The sequence below is a fragment of the Oryctolagus cuniculus genome, chromosome 12 (assembly GCF_051225735.1).
Source record: "Oryctolagus cuniculus isolate XC-2025 breed Fujian yellow rabbit chromosome 12, ASM5122573v1, whole genome shotgun sequence".
NCBI lineage: Eukaryota > Metazoa > Chordata > Mammalia > Lagomorpha > Leporidae > Oryctolagus > Oryctolagus cuniculus.
In genome coordinates, this window is record NC_142878.1 from 104269610 (window position 1) to 104285415 (window position 15806).

General features: G+C 58.6%; 1 protein-coding gene across 8 annotated transcripts in view; it reads right to left on the reverse strand.

The window, feature by feature from the left end:
- Positions 1–2764: 2764 nt before the first annotated feature.
- The window catches only part of ARNT2 (aryl hydrocarbon receptor nuclear translocator 2), a 189885-nt gene continuing 176843 nt past the window's right edge, over positions 2765–15806 (reverse strand). For 7 of the 8 annotated variants that reach the window (XM_051834290.3, XM_051834295.3, XM_051834289.3 and 4 more), the window contains exons 18-19: positions 8352–8488; positions 2765–6734 (exon numbers count right to left, since the gene is read on the reverse strand). In XM_051834290.3, coding sequence (XP_051690250.2) covers positions 6636–6734; positions 8352–8488 — 236 coding nt within the window. In that variant the 3' untranslated portion in view covers positions 2765–6635. Of the gene's footprint in view, positions 6735–8321; positions 8489–15806 lie in introns of all 8 variants that reach the window. The other variant, XM_089309527.1, reaches the window with a different exon arrangement.

Sequence of the window (15806 nt, forward strand, 5' to 3'; positions counted from 1 at the left end):
ACCACCAGACATTGTAACTGCGGACAATGGAGGAACCATCCAGAATAAAGCCGGTCCCAGGCCGGCACCGCGGCTCAACAGGCTAATCCTCCGCCTAGCAGCGCCGGCACACCGGGTTCTAGTCCCGGTCGGGGAGCCGGATTCTGTCCTGGTTGCCCCTCTTCCAGGCCAGCTCTCTGCTGTGGCCCGGGAGTACAGTGGAGGATGGCCCAAGTGTTTGGGCCCTGCACTCCATGGGAGACCAGGAGAAGCACCTGGCTCCTGCCTTCGGATCAGCGCGGTGCGCCGGCCGCAGCGTGCCAGCCGCGGCGGCCATTGGAGGGTGAACCAACAGCAAAAGGAAGACCTTTCTCTCTGTCTCTCTCTCTCTCACTGTCCACTCTGCCTGTCAAAAAATAAATAAATAAATAAAGCGGTCCCTTGTCACCTGAGGCCCATCCTTTGTGTGCAGGAACCCTGCGACCTTGACGCAGAGGTGGGCGTTTGGCACAGCACAGTTCAGCTGCCGCTTGGGAGACTCACATCCCATAGCAGAGAGCCAAGGTCAAGTTCTGGTTGTGCTCTCCATCCCAGCTTCCAGCCAAAGTGCATTCTGGGAGGCAGCGGTGATGGCCCAAGTATCTGGGTCCCTGCTGCCCAAGTGGGGACACAGATGGAGCTCCTGGCTCCTGGCTTTCGCCTGGTGAAGTCCATGTTGCAGGTACCAAGGGAGTGAACCAGCTCCCAGGGGAGCTCTCTCTCTGTCCCTGCCTTTTGCATAAACAGAATAAATAACTTTTTTAATAAAAAAAAGCTTGATATAATCTTCACTGGAAACTTAGCACCACCCTCTAAGTCTTTTTTTTTTTAAGATTTATTTATTTATTTAAAAGTGACAGTTAGAGAGAGAGGACAGAGAGAGAGAGAGAGATCTTCCATCCACTGGTTCACTCCCCAAGTGGCTACAACAGCCAGAGCTGAGCCAGGCCAAAGCCAGGAGCCAGGAGCTTCTTCCCGGCCTTCCACATGGGTGCAGGGGCCCAAGCACTTGGGCCATCCTATGCTGCTTTTCCGAAGCCTTTTCTTCCTTATTCTAAGTGCTGGGGAAGCTGGCCCCTGTCTGTCGCAAAGCCTGTCCCACCCTTGCCCACGGGGGTCCGGGCTCCAGCCTGCACTGGCGACAGCTCTGCCTGCCCTTCCGCAGGGGGTCAGCACCAGACTCCCGGGGGAGTCGCTGCCACCTAAGAGCTCCTCCAGGAGCCCAGGAATCCTTGCTTAGCAAGTGCAAGTTTAAGTTTGCCGGCTAAGTGAGCTCACGACTGCCAGCCTGCAGCCTGGTAACAGGGCGATGACCTCTTTTCTCAGCGGAAGACAAGGAAGCAAGGCTTCGTCACCCCTGTCTGGGAGGGGCGGCGGGGAGGGCACCAGGCTGCACCTTGCAGTGTCTTTGCCCCGCCCCCATGCTGAGCAGCTTACTCCCGCCCTGTACTTGACCCCTGTCACAGCTCCTTCTCCAACTGGCTCAATCATCAATAAGAGGGAATTGGAACACGGCATTTTTATTCATGTTTTTCTTTGGCCTCCACTTTAAAAACAAGGGACACGTGAGGATGCTTTCAAAAGTTCATAGAAAACAGAAGTAAAGATAAGTCTATTTTGGTGTAAAATTTTTTAAATCCATGTACAAAAGGTATATTTTTTATGAAAAAAATGCATATTAAGGAAACACGGGGCAGGCGCTGTGGTGTAGTGGGCTAAGCCCCGGCCAGTGTGGCCAGCATCCCATATGGCACCAGTTTGAGTTCTAGCTGCTCCACTTCCAATCCAGCTCTCTGCTGTGGTTGGGAGAGCAGTGGAGGATGGCAGTGGAAGTGGGGCCCTGCACTCGTGTGGGAGACCAGAAAGAAGCTCCTGGCTCCTGGCTTCGGATCGGCACAGCTCCGGACATTATGGCCATTTGGGGAGTGAACCAGTGGATGGAAGACCTCTCTTTCTCTCTCTCTCTCTTTTTCTGGCTCTCTCTCTCTAACTCTTTCAAATAAAGAAAATAAAAAGCCAGCAGGTGTGTTAGAAGAGGGTAGTATGTACAGGCCGGTGGAGTAACCCCTGTGATCCAGTCTCGGTTCTGCCACCTGCTGCTAATTACGCGTCTCAGGCCCAGTCTCCCCACCTGCCACCCAGCAGTGCTCCCCGCACCCCGTGGAGCAGGGTGGACCAGCAAGAGGAGCCGTGCTGGAGAGCCTAGCTCACCTGGCCAGAAATTGCTCCTTTCTTTTCCTTTTAAAAAAGTTTTTTATTTTCATTTTTGTTTGAAAGGCAGAGAGACAGGCAAAAGCTGGCGAAACCTTCCTTTGCTGGTTCACTCCCTGAAATGCCTGTGACAGCCAGAACTGGCCAGAGCCAGGAGCCAGCTGGGAGCTCCATCCGGGTCTCCCACATGCGTGGCTGGGACCCAGGCACCTGAGCCATCCCCTGCTGCCTCCCGGGGTGTGCACTAGCAGGAAGCTGGAGTCGGGAGTAGAGCCGGGGCTCGAATCCCGATACGGGATGCCGGTGTCACAGCGGCTGGACTCACCGAACTGCAATACTGGCTCCTCCCGTTTCTCTTCTATGGAAGGCAGCCGCAGCCCTCACAGGCTGTCCATTAGCACACGTGTCCTTTGCACCCTCGCTGGTCAGGGGAACGCGCAGCCCCGAGGAAACAGTGTGGGACAAGTCACAGCAAGCGCCCAGGGCAACGCTGCATGCTGAATCGGATGACAAAGTTGGCCAGGGCCATTCACTGTTGCAGCGCTAGGTCATTTTTATTGTAATGAAATTTGAAAAGGCAGTTACATTAGTTACACATATACACAACCGACTTAATAACTGTTAGTCTTAGAGAACATTCAAGAAATACAAATGATGATTTATGCACAGCACAGGTCACACCCATAGGAAGAAAGGTTAACACAGAAATGATTAAGTGCTTAACACTGTCCACAGAAGCCTGCTTGCAGATCTGGTGTCTTTGTTAAAGGGAACAGAGATGGTTAGAGGAAGCACACTGCCCGGCTCATGCACGGTCTGTGGAACCTCCCTCTTGCTCCTTTTCCGGCCAGTGCCTCATGGGCTTTCCGCAGGTGCCTGATGAGAGCGACAAGTCCCCGGAAGCGCTGCATGTGACACTGTCTTCAAGTTGACCCCAGACTGCAGGCAGTCAGGGAGAGACGGACAATCAGGTGGCTCCTGGCCCCGCACTACACGGGCTTGGTGGGGGATGGAAGAGAAGGGGACCCCGGTAGGTCAGGACACAGTGACTCCACGCCCAAACCTTTCTGGCCCCGCACTACACGGGCTTGGTGGGGGATGGAAGAGAAGGGGACCCCGGTAGGTCAGGACACAGTGACTCCAGGCCCAAACCTTTCTGGCCCCGCACTACACGGGCTTGGTGGGGGATGGAAGAGAAGGGGACCCAGGCAGGTCAGGACACAGCGACCCCATGCCCAAACCTTTCTTTCTTGGCAATACAGAGCGTTTCTCATCTGACTTCTTCCTGGCTACGGCGAGGTTTGTGGCTTGCCCTCACTTATGAGACAAGGCATGGGTGTCCCGGAGCAGGTGCGCCCGTGGCAGCACAGCTCATCAGGTGGTCACGGAGCCGTGGGGGAGGGAGGAGAATGCCACCTGCTCCCGCCGACACGGGGGACTGAGCCTCCTCCCTGTAAGTGCCCTGACCTCACGGGGCGTCACGCCCACTGCTCATGAAAGGACACAAGGCTTGATCTGGCTATGATAGGAAGCAGGGGAAGCGGCTGGCTCTGTGACGGCTTCATCACTCCCTGAAACCAGAACCAGGGGGGGAGAATGGACAGGCAGCATGGCCCTTGTCCCAGTCACTGACCCAGTTGTGGGCAGGGCGTGTGTCCTGGCCAATGGCTCAGGCAGCCACTGCATGCCTTTTCCAGATAGCCTGAGTGAGGCCAGGGGAACGCCTAGGAGGTGTGAGTGGGGTGAGTCTCAGGGCCACATCGGCTCACGTGTGCCGCTTGCCTAACTCAGCATGGCCTCTGTCTCCGGCGGGAGACAGCTGGCAGGGCACAGGTGAGGGACCAGGCAACAGGTGGGTCCATGGCTTTCTGGCCTCCTGGGCTGAGCAGGACAGGTACGGGGGGTTTTCTGCACACAAGGATAATTGCATCCCCTGGACCTTTAAATTCTGATTCCCTGGGCTGCGAGGTTCTCCTAATCCTGGGGTCCTGCCCTCCCTCTCCCTGGCTTGTTGGTCTTGTGATGGTTTCTATAAATCACAGTCAAAACGTGGAGCAGGACCCGGACAGCACAGGCTGCGAGCCGGACAGCGAGTCCCCACTCGGGGCCCCAGGGAGAGGCTGCACCGGAGGGAGCCTCACCTGGCTGCCACCCACGGGTCATCGCCTCCCAGGACCAAGGCTGGAGTTGGCTGCACCCTAAATCCTGCTCAAATGAGAACAGTGGACGCAGAGTCACTGGGGGAAGGGGTCCTCTCCTCTCTCTGTGGCAGCCCCTCAGTGCCCGGCAGAGCCCAGGACGGCAAGGCCAGGCCCCCAGTCCCTGTGCTCACCTCTGCATGCACCTAAGAAAGTCCTCCAAGTTCCCTCCCCAAACCAGAGGGCAGAAACCAAATGCATGGCCCCGCCCCATTCCCCCGGACCTCTGAACCCAGCAGCCAGAGGCCACGGGAAGTCCACGTTCATCTCCCCGGGCAACACTCCTGTGCTCCATAAGCTATTTCTGTGCCTTTGTTTTTTTTAAGGGGGGTGGGGAATAAACAGGCTCCTGGGCTGCTGGACACAGAGGTGACCTTCAGGGCAGGGGGCACAGAGGGAAGCCTGTTCTGGGGGTGGCTCAGTGGGGACAGCCCCTGCCACTTCCCCAGCAGGGAGAAGGTTGGCGCGAACAGCAGGTGCATCTAAACCCAGGGCCCAATCACCCCTATGTACACAAGGGTACTGAAGGAACCATCAAGTCAGGGGTTAAGGTGGAACGGAGGACCTGGCTGCAGGCCAAAGGCATTCCCCTGAGCCGTGCTGGACTTGGTGGGTGCTGCCTCAGCGACACTGGGCACACGGATCTCCCAGGAGGCACAGCACACGCTGCCCCCTGCTGCTCTGCACACGCTGGGTTCCCTCGGCCCTCAGGCAGCCCAGAACCAACGCCGCTGCCCCTGGCCCTCCAGAGTCTTGTCTCTGAGGGCCTGTCTGGATGATGGGTGGTGGGCATGGGGGCTTTCCCGGACGGGGGGCTGTTCCACCTGCCCGGGCCCCAGCAGGACTTCTCTGTGCCACCTGGGAGTCGGGGCGAGGGCGCTGCTTCAGGGTGGGGATTAGACAGCGGAGGTGAGGCTCACAGGAGAGAAAGGAGAGGCCAAGGGAGCCCTCATTTGTGTGAAGGGCATGGGAGGGGAGGCCGGGAAGGTGTAGGGGGGTACAGATTCTCAATTCATCGCCCCCAAATGAGAGCGAAGCACGGTGAGCTGGGACCTTGGCTCCTGTTGGATTCAGGGTCCTGGACTGGGCCCCAAGCCTTCCTTCCCCCAGAGACCTGCACTGTGTCCCTTTCCAAGCCCCGGCTGTCCCACCAAGGGGGCTGAAAGCAGAAGGCCCAGGCCCAGGCCTTCTCACACCGTCCACCCCCCATGCCCAGCGTGACCCCAGACCACCTGCAGGAGCACTGAGCGGAAGGCGGCACAGGCTGTGAGGACGCCCACTGTCCTGGGCCACCCCACGTCTGCCCTTGGGGGAGCTCGGGGTGCGCCTTCCCACGAGCGTCTGTGCCCACCTGTGGGGCAGGGCTGGAGACAGGGATGTGACAGCAGCAACAGAGCTGCTGGGACCCGAGGCAGAGGGGCTGAGGGCCCCCAGGGCTGCCTGCTGGAGGAGGGAGGGGCCGGCTCCTGTGGGAGGAGCTGGGTCCTGCATCCACCAGGGTGGGGCACGGGCTACAGGACTGACGCATTCCAGGGAGCAGGTTCTGGCGCCGTGACTCCTGGAGGCCACTAAAGCGGCAGCTCAGGACAGAGGCCGGTCGGCGCCTCCTCCCGTCAGGTGAGGCTGCACGGCTGGGCTGTGACGCTCACTGCGGGCACTGGGCTCACACACCACACACACGGGGCACAACACAGCCATTAGGATGGACGGTTCATGTCACAATGCACTACGTACTCGTGTCCCCCTGCACACGGGACGCACAGACAGGTGAGCTGAGCCGAGGGGCACCCGCCCGTGTGTCCCCTGCACCCCTGGGCTCCAGCGCGGGGAACACAGGCTGGGCACCCTGCTCACCTCGTCATCCACCCCTCCCCCTGCCCAGTCCAGCAGGCCTGCGCTGCTGGCAGGCCCCTCTGGGCATCAGCTGCTCTGGTTAGGGTGTAAATCGCCTCTCACAGCACAGCAAGGACCCAACAGGCACAGCTCCGGGGCACACACACAGGCACAAGACGATAAATAGGCCCAATCCCGGCCGTGCACCAGGGTCAGGGGCTGGGCAGCCGGGGCTGTGGACTAGAGCTGAGTGATGCCATGCCTGGGGGGACGTGGGGGTCAGGGTGGCTCCCGGTGGGGGTCCTGCGGCAGGGCAGGCCCGGCGAGGGGGCCCCGGCATCACCTCGTGGGTGGCACTGCACAGCGGCAGCCTGGCTACTCGGAGAAGGGCGGGAACATGCCGAGGTCGGCAAAGTCTTCGATGTTATAGTTGCCGGTGCCCTGGGTGGGGTCCCCCGGCATGGGCAGCATGTCCTGCAGAGGAGAAGAAAGGAGAACCGGAGGGGAGTCAATGGCTTCATCCAGGAGCCCAGCCTGCCGCTCACCCTGCCACCACCTCTCTAACGGGGAGTGCGGGGGGGATTCTGCTGGCATCTCGCTGTCATGCACAGGCAAGCAAATGTCAGGACACCACTAATGCTGAGTCAGGGTCTCAGTGGACGCGAGCTGCCTGGGGGTGGAGGTGGGGGGGGGCGGGACTCCAGCCAGGTGCACAGTGGGGCTGGGGGAGGAGCCTCAGTGGGAGCAGGGCCAGATCCCTGCACGCACGGCTGGACGTCAGTTTTCAGGTCTCTGGGCCTCAGTCTACCCAACAGAAAATGGGAGGATGCAGCTTTCTCAGTTGCTTGTGGCTAATTTCCCACGTGTGTCTGCGGAATCCTCAACCCGTGTGAAACTCCGCAAGGAAAGAACTCGGCAGGCAAGCCAGTTTGGGAGACAAGGCGCCCCTGGCCTGCCTCCTAGAAACCCACAAGCCCCCACGGGCACAGCAGAAGCTCTGCTAAGTCCTGCGGTAAACAAGCCGGTGTCTCATAACCGACCAAGAGTTCTTTCCGGCATTGTGACCGCGGAGACCTGCATGAGGGAAGTCAGCCTCATGGGGCGTCCGTGAGGCCCCAGGAGGGGCGGAGCTGGGTTCTCACGGGAGGAGGAAGAAGGGGCAACCAGAGTCGGGGGCGGGGCGGCGTCAGCCCCGGGGCACGGCACTTGTCTGCGGAAGGAAGCTGTGCCCGCTCCGGCACCCTGATGACGGCTGGGTCCTACCCCTGGTCTGCCTGCTCTGGTGGGAGAGAAGCGTGGGAGGCAGGTGGGGCACTGTGATGGTAGGGGTCCCAGGATCCTCCCCCAACGTGGCTCCTGCCCCCACCCTTGATTTACAGAGCTGGGTTCTGGGGCCCAACAGGGCGGGGGGGGGGGTGTAGTGCAAGGGGCTGATGGGAGGGGCCGAGCACTTGGCAGAGCGAGCGGCCAGGGGCTTGAAACGCCACTGATGGGAATGCCTGCAGTTGACTGTGAAGCCGAGGACGCCCCAAGGGGGCAGAGAGCCCTGCTTGCTCTGGTGGCTACAGTGATGTCCATCCCAGCTGCACAGGCAGGCCAAGGCTGCCCTGGGCCTGCGGGGTGAGCCAGGCCTGGCTCCAACATTGGAGAGGTGCAAGGAGCCCAGGTACCCGCAACCAGGGGCCGACACCCTGCACCCAACCAGAGAGACGTGCTCAGTCACAGCCAGGCTGGCCCTGGGGTGAGGGCCTGATGGGTCTGCCTGCCCTGTTCCAGGTGCAGCAGGGCGAGGAGGAGGTCAGGCAGGGAAAGGCAACCGAGGGCCCTCACTTCTGCCTTGAGTCCTGGGCAGCCCTGGAGTTCGGAGCTAGGACAAGTCTCCCGCCGTGGCATCCCCTTTGGCAAAGCTGCACCTGCAGCTTCGGGCTGGGCAGGAGGGGATCGCCTACCCCGGGGCCCCTGTCTAGCCCCAGGCCGGGCCAGAACTCATGATGGCTACTGGGCAGGCGGTGGTGCGGCTGAGACCGAGGGGGAACGGAAGCAGAGAGAAGGCGCCGGTACCTACGGGAAGGCGGTGCTCGCTCGATTTACCTGGAACACTTCAGTCTGACCGGGCTGCTGGTGGGAGTGCTGCTCACCGCTCTGCTGGCCGTGGTGCTGGCTCTGCCACTGTGACCAGACCTCCGAGGGCCGCCCCTGGAACTGCCCGCTGCCTTGTCCACTTTCAGCTGAAAGAGCCGACGGACACGACACGTCCCTTAAAAGCCACACGCGGTTTCTGAGACCCAGGCACTCCTGTAGCTCAAGGGGCCTGTTTTTCTGAAAGGCACCTGCCCGCTGGGGCTGGCTGGGTGCTTGTTGTCACTCTGACTGACAGACACAAGACGCTCCTCGGCTTAGGATGTGGTGACATGGCCCCCTCCACCCATCTCAGCTTGTGACCCACCGAACAGCCTAGCTTAGCCGCACTGACCTTCGGCGAGCCCAGACTCTCGCGTTGGCTGGAGGCGAGCAAAAGCCCCCAACGCCAAGCGTGTCTGGCAGTGGAGCGCCGCGTATCCCTTGCACATTCTGGAGTTCTGAGCTCAGAATGAATGACTTTTTTCTGGAGAGCTAGTCCAACATGCCAAACCGGCACAATGGTTTCTACAGAACGGGTATCACTTTCGCATCACCGTGGGGAGACTCATGAGTCGGGGGCCGCCTGTGACAAGCTGAGTAGGTGGGAGAGACATGGGAGCCCTCTCTCAAAGGATGCTGGGACTTGGCCAGAGAGGGTGGCTCTCCCTGGATGCACCTGCCAGGTGGCCAGGTGGCCAAGCCTTGGAGCTTCCTGTGCCCTTTGCGACTGCTCGTGGAGGCTGGGATAGGGCGTGGGGAGCAGGGGGAGGTCTGTGGGACCCAGAGTGTGCTGAGGTCCCTTGCTGGTGACATGGCATTGGCAAGAGAAGGCAGACACCGCTCTGTCATTCCAGATACTCTGGCCCAGAGGTCACCCTTTCACGGCTCTGGTTCTGATAGGGGACAGCCTGGGCTCAGCGTCCCCTGGGAACCACCAGCCTTACCCGGGCGGTCTTTGTGGCCAAAGCTGCACCTGACCTCTCACAAGGCCCAACTATGGGCCCAGGAACGGCACAGCCCTTTCCTGCCTGCAGGGGCGGGATCTGGGCTCTGCTCAGACCGGGGAGAAGCTGCCTCTGAGCACGGTGGGTGCAGGAAGGAGGGCTGCTGGCTTCCACCAACAGGTCGCGAGAAGCCTCAGGTGGAGAGACAGAAAAGAGGAAGGTGGGGGAGAATTTTGCCTGAAACATTATTGGGATTCAACCACAGCGGGTTCTCAAGGCACATGAAAGACCTGGGCACTCCTGTTCTCGTCCGGCATGTGGCAGCATTTTGGAGACAATGGGCTGTCTGTTGAGCCCTGGGAATAGGACAGGCCCCATCACACTCTTTTCAACAACCAGGCTGGCCACCCTCCGCCACCCACACCCTGCCCCCAGACGCTGGGCTCATCTGGGGTAAGGCCGGAAAGGGTTCAAGGACGGGAATCCCTCTGTGTCTCCATGTATCACTGGACTGGCTCTCTCTCTCCTCTCTCTCTCTCTCTCTCACACACACACACACACACACACACACACACACTCTGCCTGAGACAGAAAGGGCTTTAGTACAACCCATAAGCTCCCCGAAGCATCATCGGTGCTTTTCAAACCCTTCACCATATCAACAGTTGGCCAAGAGCTCTATAAAAGCAAGGCAGGGTACTTCAGCTCATAAGGGGCTTAAATCTACTGTGCACCTGGGACACGGCTGTAAAAAATATGCATCTAAAGGCCGGTGCTGTGGCACGATGGGTTAAGCCATTGCTGCAATGCCAGCATCACACATCAGAGCTGCAGTTCAAGTCCTGGCTGCTCCACTTCCAATCCAGCTCCCTGCTAATGGCCCTGGGAAAGCAGCAGCAGATGGCCCAAGGGCGTGGACCACTGTCACCGCGTGGGAGACCTGGATGGAGCTCCTGGCTCCTGGCTTTGGCCTAGCCCAGCTTCGGCTGCCACAGCCATTTGGGGAGTGAACCAGTGGGTGGAAGATCTCCCTTTCTCTCTGTGGCTCTACTTTTAAAATAAACAGATCTTTGAGAACGTGCATACTTAGCAATCTGAAATGCTAGCACACCAGACTGCCAGGACCGCAAAGGAGTCCGCTCTGCAAAGAATCGTACCCACTGACCTGATGTGGGAATCTAAACTCTAGGGTGGGCTAAGAGAGGACAGACTGGCTCACAAGTCCTGGCAGGAGGCGGGTGGGGATGACCACTTGGCAGGTGCCTGGCCTGTTCCAGGGCACGCAGAGGCTGAACAGCTGGCCGACAGGCTCAGCAGGGAAAGGACAGCACGGCCCCCGTCCACCGTCGGGAGGGCAGGGCAGGTGGTGGGAAGGTTCCAGTGTATCCGTGAGGACCGCCCTGACTGCTGCCCCTCAGGAATCAGAGCTCTGGACCCCCTCTGTCCTCAGGCCAGCATCTTTCTCTTTCCTCCCCTCCCCTGGCCCCTGCAGCCACTCCACAGCCGCAGCTGCATGGCCATGCCCGCTCCGGCAGGTGTTCAGAGTTCTCCGCTTCTCAGTTTCTCCTGGGCATGCGACATTCTCAACCACTCTCTTTTTAAAAAATTGTTTATTTAATTCATTTGAGAGGGAGGAAGGTGGGAAAGAGAGAGAGAGGGGGGAAGGAGGTGGGGAGACCGAGAAAGGAGGTGGGCAGAGAGGGAGAGAAAGGAGGTACAGAGAGAGAGAAAGAAAGAGAGAGAGAGAGAGAGAGCGCACTCCCATCTGCTGGTTCACTCCCCAAATGCCCAAAACAGCCAGGACTGTGTGAAGCCAGGAGCCAGAAGCTCTACCCAGGTCTCCCAGGTGCTGCCTTGCAGGTGCTCATTAGCAGGATGCTGGAATCGAGAGGGCAGAGCTGGGACTTGAACCCAGGCCCTCCAGCTTGGGATGCTGATGTCTCAAGCGCAGTGCTAAGCGCTAGGTTAAATGCCTGCCCTGCCGCTCCCTTTTTGATACTGTTTCGCTGACTTCTAGCACGGCGTGTGGCTCTGGTATCACCGCCTCTTTCCCAACTCCTTCTCAGGAACCCCCTGGCCGAGTCCGCCCTGTCTCCTGAACACGCCGATGGGAGCAGCCTCTTCTGCTCCCACCAACAGACGCATTCATTTACTCTTCCAGAGACTACTTCCTGCGTTGCCATTGTGACCCGGGCCCCTGGCTGCCACTGCACGTACACGGGTGCTTCAAAAGGCTCAAGGGATAGGCAAATAAAAGACAGGTTTGTTTTTGGGCAAGAAGTTTTGAAATCCATGCATGTGCAAGAAATTTGTGGATGGCTACTCCTCTCTCTCTCCCTCTCTCTCTCAAATAAATCAAATGTTAAAAACATGTGAAGTGTTTGCAATGGGAAAACAAAATCAATTTGGATTGCTTTTGAAATGGCATAAAACAGTTCAGGAAGGATGGAAAGAATTTAGTCAGAGTGAAGAGAAAATGAATGGAAGTAATGTATATAAGGTACTTTGTGGGGCCCGCACTGTGGCATAGTGGGTAAAGCCACCGCCTGCAGTGCCGGCATCCCATATGAGCACTGGTTCTAGTCCCGGCTGCTCCACTTATGATCCAGCTCTCTGCTGCGGCCTGGGAAACAGAAGAAGTCCTTGGGCCCCTGCACCTACATGGGGGACCTGGAGAGTCTCCAGGCTCCTGGCTTCAGCCATTGTGGCCAGTTGGGGAGTGAACCAACGGATGGAAGACCTCTCTCTCTCTCTCTCTCTCTCTCTTTCTCTCTCTGCCTCTCCTTCTCTGTGTAATTCTGACTTTCAAGAAAATAAATAAAACCTTTCAAAAAAAAGATACTTTGCATGCCTAAGAAATGGGTCCATTATCCACACTTCCCAGCCACGATGTTAAGAAGTTAGCCCACCTCTTTACATGTATGCACGCCAGACCCGGGTCTTGCTGGCAGTGGAGGCCATGGGAGCGCATCTGAGAAGCACAGTGTTCAAAGTGAACGCCTTCCATGCACCTGACACTGGGCAGGGGTGGCTGCAGAGCAGTGGCCATCGAGACCGGCTCAGCCCATGGGGGGACACCGGCGAGCACTCGGGCAATCAGCCGTGCGGACAGCGCCTGCCAGGGAAGTGTGGTCAGCCACAGGGAGATGTGGCAATGGACCTGCCCCAGACCCAAGTGCGGACCTCACGGATGACGTCACTGGCCACGGGACCGATGGTGGGGTTAAGGGGACAGCCCCCCTTTCAGCCTCTGCTGCCGAAAGCGAATCAATCAATTGATTATTGATTGTAGCAATGGCCTCTCTGGCCAGACACTAAGAACTTCAGCAGAACCTCTCCTGATGACACAGCCTTGTGGGTTCTTAGCCCGGCTGCCCTGTGCCGGGAGGTACACAGACGGCCAGTAGCGGCTGCACGGAGCCTGCCCCCAACGTGGGCCTCTACCAGCCTCTTTCTGGAAAACACTCCAGTGGTCCCCCCTACATCCTGTGTTCCCAAAGCCACGGATGAGCGCAATTCAAAAAGTTCATAGAAAATGGAATTGAAAGATAAGATCATCTTGGTGCATTTTTTTCATGATGTGCATTTTCCACGAACTTTCTCAACACCCCTTGCATTCACGGATCTCAAAAGTTGTCTGCACTGAAATGAACTTTTTAATTCCTTTCTCCAGGAACTTTCGGAAGCACCCACCCCTCTACAGAGCTACTAAGCACGAGTTGGGCTCCGTCCACGCTGTTTCTCTAGATCTGTTGGCTTCCTGAGCAATGCTTGGGCTGGCCCAGGCCCAGCTGGCTGTGCAGACCACCTGCGGTCCAGAGGGACTGTGCTGTTGGCTGCACCCGCCCGTGCCAGCTTTTGGAGCCCAGGTCACAACCTCAGGAGTATTGGAGGCTGTGAGGCTGTCAAGGTGGGGATGACACCGTGTTTTTTTTTTTAACCTGAAGCTCAGTGCTATGACTTCACTCTCGCTCACTCACACTCTCCCCGGTGTGACTCAGCTGATGTACACACAGCTCTGGGAGCTGGGACTCGTCGGATGGCCCACCCAGGACCTGCACGGTTGGGCTGGGCTTGGCGGTTCTCAGCCAGGGGTGATTTTGTCCCCATCCACACCCGCTCCAGGGCACACCTGGCGACGGCTGGACACGTTCTCATCAGCTTAACGAGAGGAATACTAAGACCCTGCCGGGACCCTATGGTGAACAGACAGCTCCCTATAACAGAGAATAAGCCAGCCTCGAGTGTCCATGTGCTTGCACCAAGCCACCAAAGGGGCAACATATCTTTCAAATGCCCTAGGGCACAAAGCAACTGAACGTCACCACAAGGACCACAAACTCCCTGGGACTGCTAAGCTCTCAACTTAAAAAAAAAAAAAAAAAAAAAAGTCTTTGTGTTTTAATTGGCAGAGTGGGAGGGCATGTCCCATCCTCTGGTTCACTCTCCTGATGTCTGCAGTGAGGCGTCCTGGGCCCGGGGGCCAGGACTGGGGCCGGAACTGGAAGCCAGGCACTTAATATGGTGGTGGGAGGGGGTGCAGAGGGGGGGTCCTACCCTGCCTTCAACCACCCAGCTGACGCCCCTCCCCAGAGCTCACCGTCTCAGCACTAACAGGTAGGGATGGGGGGAGCTCTACTCTTCCCCCAAACCCACAGGGCTGAGTGGGGGGGGGGGCAGGAGCCAGAGCAGAAGAGCGTGCGCGGGCGTGCACACATCCCAGGTCACCCCCACTCCGCTCCCCCATCTCTAACACACCCTCTACATGCTTCCGACATCTTGGGAATGACAAATCCTTTCGATTCCGCTGTCGGAAGCAGACCCGGGCTGGGTGGGGCAGGCTGGGCAGGATGTGGGTCTCGGAAGGCGAGGCACTGAGTTCCCGATGTGTTTCCTGAGTGTGGTCAGGGATGCTCCCCCTCAGGGTCGCTGGTCTGAGCTGCTGTGACCAAACTGGAGCTGCAGGGACCCCACGTGGTGGGCGACACAAGTGAACTCATTGCTATCTCGATCTAAACTGAAAAGCGTACGGTGAACCCAAAGCCAGGGACATGACCCATGACAGCCAAGCCACTGTCCCTGCTAAGAAAACAATGGCGTCCAGGCCATACGTGTCGAGGCCACGCATAGCCCGGGACAGCACCTCTGAGCCACTTCTCTGCCAGTAACTGCACCTTTTCACCAAGAAACACCGAAGTGCCGACCAGCAGGTGCCTGCTGCCCGGTGACACGCAGAAAGCCATATTATTTTAATATTTATGTATTTGGAAGGCAGAGTGACCGACAGTGGGAAGGTGAGAGAAAGATTTTTCCGTCCACTGGTTCACTCGCCAAATGGCCACAACAGCCAAGGCTGGGCCAGGAGTCAGGAACTCTCACCTGCTATCACCTGCACTGCTCTCACCCCTGCTCTCACCTGTCCCCTTCCCTGCGTCCCTCCCCACATTCCTCAGGAGCAGTCACCTGGGCTGTGAGTGAGCCACCCTGAGGCCCCTCCTCCCAGTCACTGGTCACCTGCTTCCTCTGGTGGCCCCAGCACCCGCCCCTTCCGCTCTGCTCTGAGCTCCGCATGCCCTGGGGGCCAGCTGGGGCGCCCTCTGCTCCCTCCCCTGCCGGCTCCTGCAGAGTCTGGCTCCCACACATGCCCAAGCCTCATCAGCTCCATGCAAACTGCTGCTGTCAATGCACACACATGAGAGACTGACGCTAGGGCCAAGCGGGGTGTTCCAGCCTGAATTTCCCTAGGTGACAGTTTCTTCCACGCCCTCATCGGAAGGGCTCAGCCCCTGTCTCAGGAAGATAAACCCGGGGGCATCTGCTGGGACGTCCCAATCCTGCGCAGCCCCGGGCTCCCCCAGGAGCGATTAGAAGGTGCCAACGAGGGCAGACGGGAAGGAACCCGGGCAATGGCATCTCTCTCCGAGGGCCACTGCATGCATTAAATGAACTCAAATGTGTGAATGCCTAGCACACAGCGCTCCTTCGCCCAGGGTTAGCCTGCAGCACCATGGTTGTGGTTACAATCATCTTGTGAGTGGGAGAGGGGCAAAGGCGACGGCCCCTGGCCCGCTGTTTGCATACCCCTGTGCACGGCCATCAGAGTCAGTGCTGGCCCCCGTGACTGTGCTGTGAGGGAAGGGGCACCGGCTCGTGCCTCTCAGGAGCCCCTCCCCAGGTGAAAGGGACCCCAGCCCCGGCAGAGGTGCTGGGGGCAGTCACAGTGGACGCTGAGAGCGGGGTTACAGCCAAGGCTCCTGAGAAGTTGCCCGGAGGGGCGGTCACTGGGCCCTTTATGGCCTGAGGTTGTGCTGACCAGGACCAGGAAGATGTTCTTCGGTGACACAGACCCCTTTTGGAGAGACCTGTACAGCTGTCATTCACCTAAGTCTCCGATCCTGTCACTATGTATCCTCACGGTTTGGGAAATAAGACGACAAACCCCAGGATGGTGCTTTGGTTAGACCTGAGGTCTTGCCCAGGG